A 2,514-nucleotide genomic window follows, 5' to 3' on the forward strand; every position below is an offset into this window, starting at 1 on the left:
TAGGTGTGTGATACGTATTATAGGATTGCATTGGTATGATAGATGAGACTCATGTTGATGCAATGCTTTCGATTAACCTTGTTGCACGATTTCAAGGCCACAAAGGTGTTACACAGAATGTGCTTGCAGCTTGCACTACTGCAAAGGGGACTATTGGCGACGGAAAAATCCGTCGCCAAAAGTCCAAAATCCGTCGCTAAAAGTTTTAGCGACGGAAAAAAATAAATTCCGTCGCTAAAACTCCGTCACTATTGTAAGGGTAGGTAAATCTACCTTTAGCGACGGCAAATCCGTCGCTAATTCGTCACTATTGTAAGGGTAGGTAAATCTACCTTTAGCGACGGCAAATCCGTCGCTAATTGATAGCGACGGGTATATAGCGACGGATTTTCCGTCGCTATAGAATAACTTTTTGGCGACGGATTTTCCGTCGCCAAAATAAATTTTTGGCGACGGATTTATAGCGACGGAAAATCCGTCGCTATATAATTTTCCGTCGCCAATATTTATTTGCGACGGAAAATCCGTTGCTAAAAGTGGTTTAGTGCACATCTGGCGTGTCAGTTTTCTGTCGCTAAAAGAGCTTTTAGCGACGGAATATCCGTCGCTAAAAATAATCTGAAATTTTTTAAATTTTTTTTTAAAAATAAGAAATTCCTGTAAAATATAATTCACAACAATAACCTGTACAATAAATTTACACAATACAAGCACATATAACACATATTTCACGCATATATAACAATTATTTCACTAAAAACATAATAAATATCCCAACATTAGAAATGTTTATACAGCACACCCATTGTTTTTAATGTTAAAACAAATAAACTCAGTCCCGATCATCATCATCCTCATCCTCATCACCAACTCCACCTTGTCGAGAAGTCCCAGCCTAAAAAAATAAATAAAACGTTATAGAGCAATACGTACATCATCAAAAACTGAATTTTACAGTAAAGTAACAAATTGTAAAACAACAAGGCATAACATGCAAGTATAGCAATAAAAGAGTATCATGGCATATTCTTACATGTTATATGATTCAGAGAGAGTATCATGGCATACATTTATGTATTATACGCAAGCACGCACATGTTTTTAACAACGCACGCACTCGTACCTATCTCCACCGACACGCACACACGCACGCACGAGTACCCAGCTCAACCCAATCCCCACACTTCCCCCTCCCCTACCACGACCAAACCCAACATCAAGCACGCACATAACAATCACGACAATACATCTGCATGCGGCACCACAACACAACAATAATAACACCACCACCACCACAATAACAATCCCCCAACCCCACCCACGAACCAACCAAACTCCTACCCCCCACCCCCTCCCCCTCCATCATCATCACCACCACCACCACCACCACGACGAAAACACCCACCAACCAACAACATAACCAACGACCCTACGCACGAACGCCCCACAACAAAATAAAATAACAACCAACTAACCAACTCACTAGCCAATACAACCATCGCTACGCACGCACGCACCATCAACACCAACATCACATAAAAACATTAAGTATATAATTTTAGTTGTGTTTCGGAGAGAGATATAGTTTGTGTGTAACAGTTTGTGTGATATCATTTAGTCACATGGCATACTCGTAACTAAGTAAGAATTTTATATTTAATTCATTTAATTAAAAAAAGAAATATATATATATATATATATATATATACAGGACGCACTATCAGTAGCAACATATGAAAAATATTATTCATCACTGTCACAATAACTCAATAGTTCAAAGCCATATATAAACTCTTAGAAACTGGTCGAAACATTCCCTCCTTCACAAATAGACCGCCGAGTTTTGAGGGTGAGATTTATAACCTAGGAGTAATGCGATTCTGCTCCGCGGGGGTCACAATGTGGTTTCGGGTGATTTCTTTGAGTGAAGTGCATCCACTGAGCGCCATTGTGAGTTCAAACTCGTCTCGGAGCATCTGAAGCACTTTTCTAACGCCAGCTTCGCCTTCGGCTGCCAGGGAAAATACCACTGGCCTCCCGATCTGAAGTATCAAGGAAATGCCCGTATGTTATTATATGATAAAAGAAGAGTAATTTTTGCACGCAAATTTCATGGACCAAGTACAGGGACAAGGTGATATGTATCACTTTCTTGGGATTCCAACATACACCAATGATTTACCGCAGAGACACATTACTTGTCCCCGTAATTGATCCCATGATTTTGGGTCCAAGATTAATTTCTCATAAAAGAAAGAGCATAACACAAAGGATGTTTGCATGAGAATAGCTTAGTACCAAGAGGTATATAAGAAAACCACAGGGTTACACTTTTCAATCAAAACATATTAACCGAACTTTAGCAAGTCTTGTGGAGAACCAAATGATTTCAATTGGAATACCAAGTATGGTGTATTTGGTCAGAAGAAGTTGAAGTGCCATGTTGTTCCAACTATAATCCAAATTTAACCGACTAAATCAAAACTCAAAACATCTTTTCGGCTACATGTTCTT

The 2,514-nt window shown here is 39.2% G+C and overlaps 1 protein-coding gene across 1 annotated transcript in view; it reads right to left on the reverse strand.

Moving 5' to 3' along the window:
- LOC109840465 overlaps window positions 833-2,514 on the reverse strand; it is a 6,247-nt gene continuing 4,565 nt past the window's right edge. Inside the window, exons 8-9 of the mRNA XM_020409129.1 lie at window positions 1,162-1,249; window positions 833-895 (exon numbers count right to left, since the gene is read on the reverse strand). Of these exons, the coding sequence (XP_020264718.1) occupies window positions 833-895; window positions 1,162-1,249 (151 nt within the window). The remainder of the gene's footprint in view (window positions 896-1,161; window positions 1,250-2,514) is intronic.

The sequence above is a fragment of the Asparagus officinalis genome, chromosome 1, assembly GCF_001876935.1.
Source record: "Asparagus officinalis chromosome 1, Aspof.V1, whole genome shotgun sequence".
NCBI lineage: Eukaryota > Viridiplantae > Streptophyta > Magnoliopsida > Asparagales > Asparagaceae > Asparagus > Asparagus officinalis.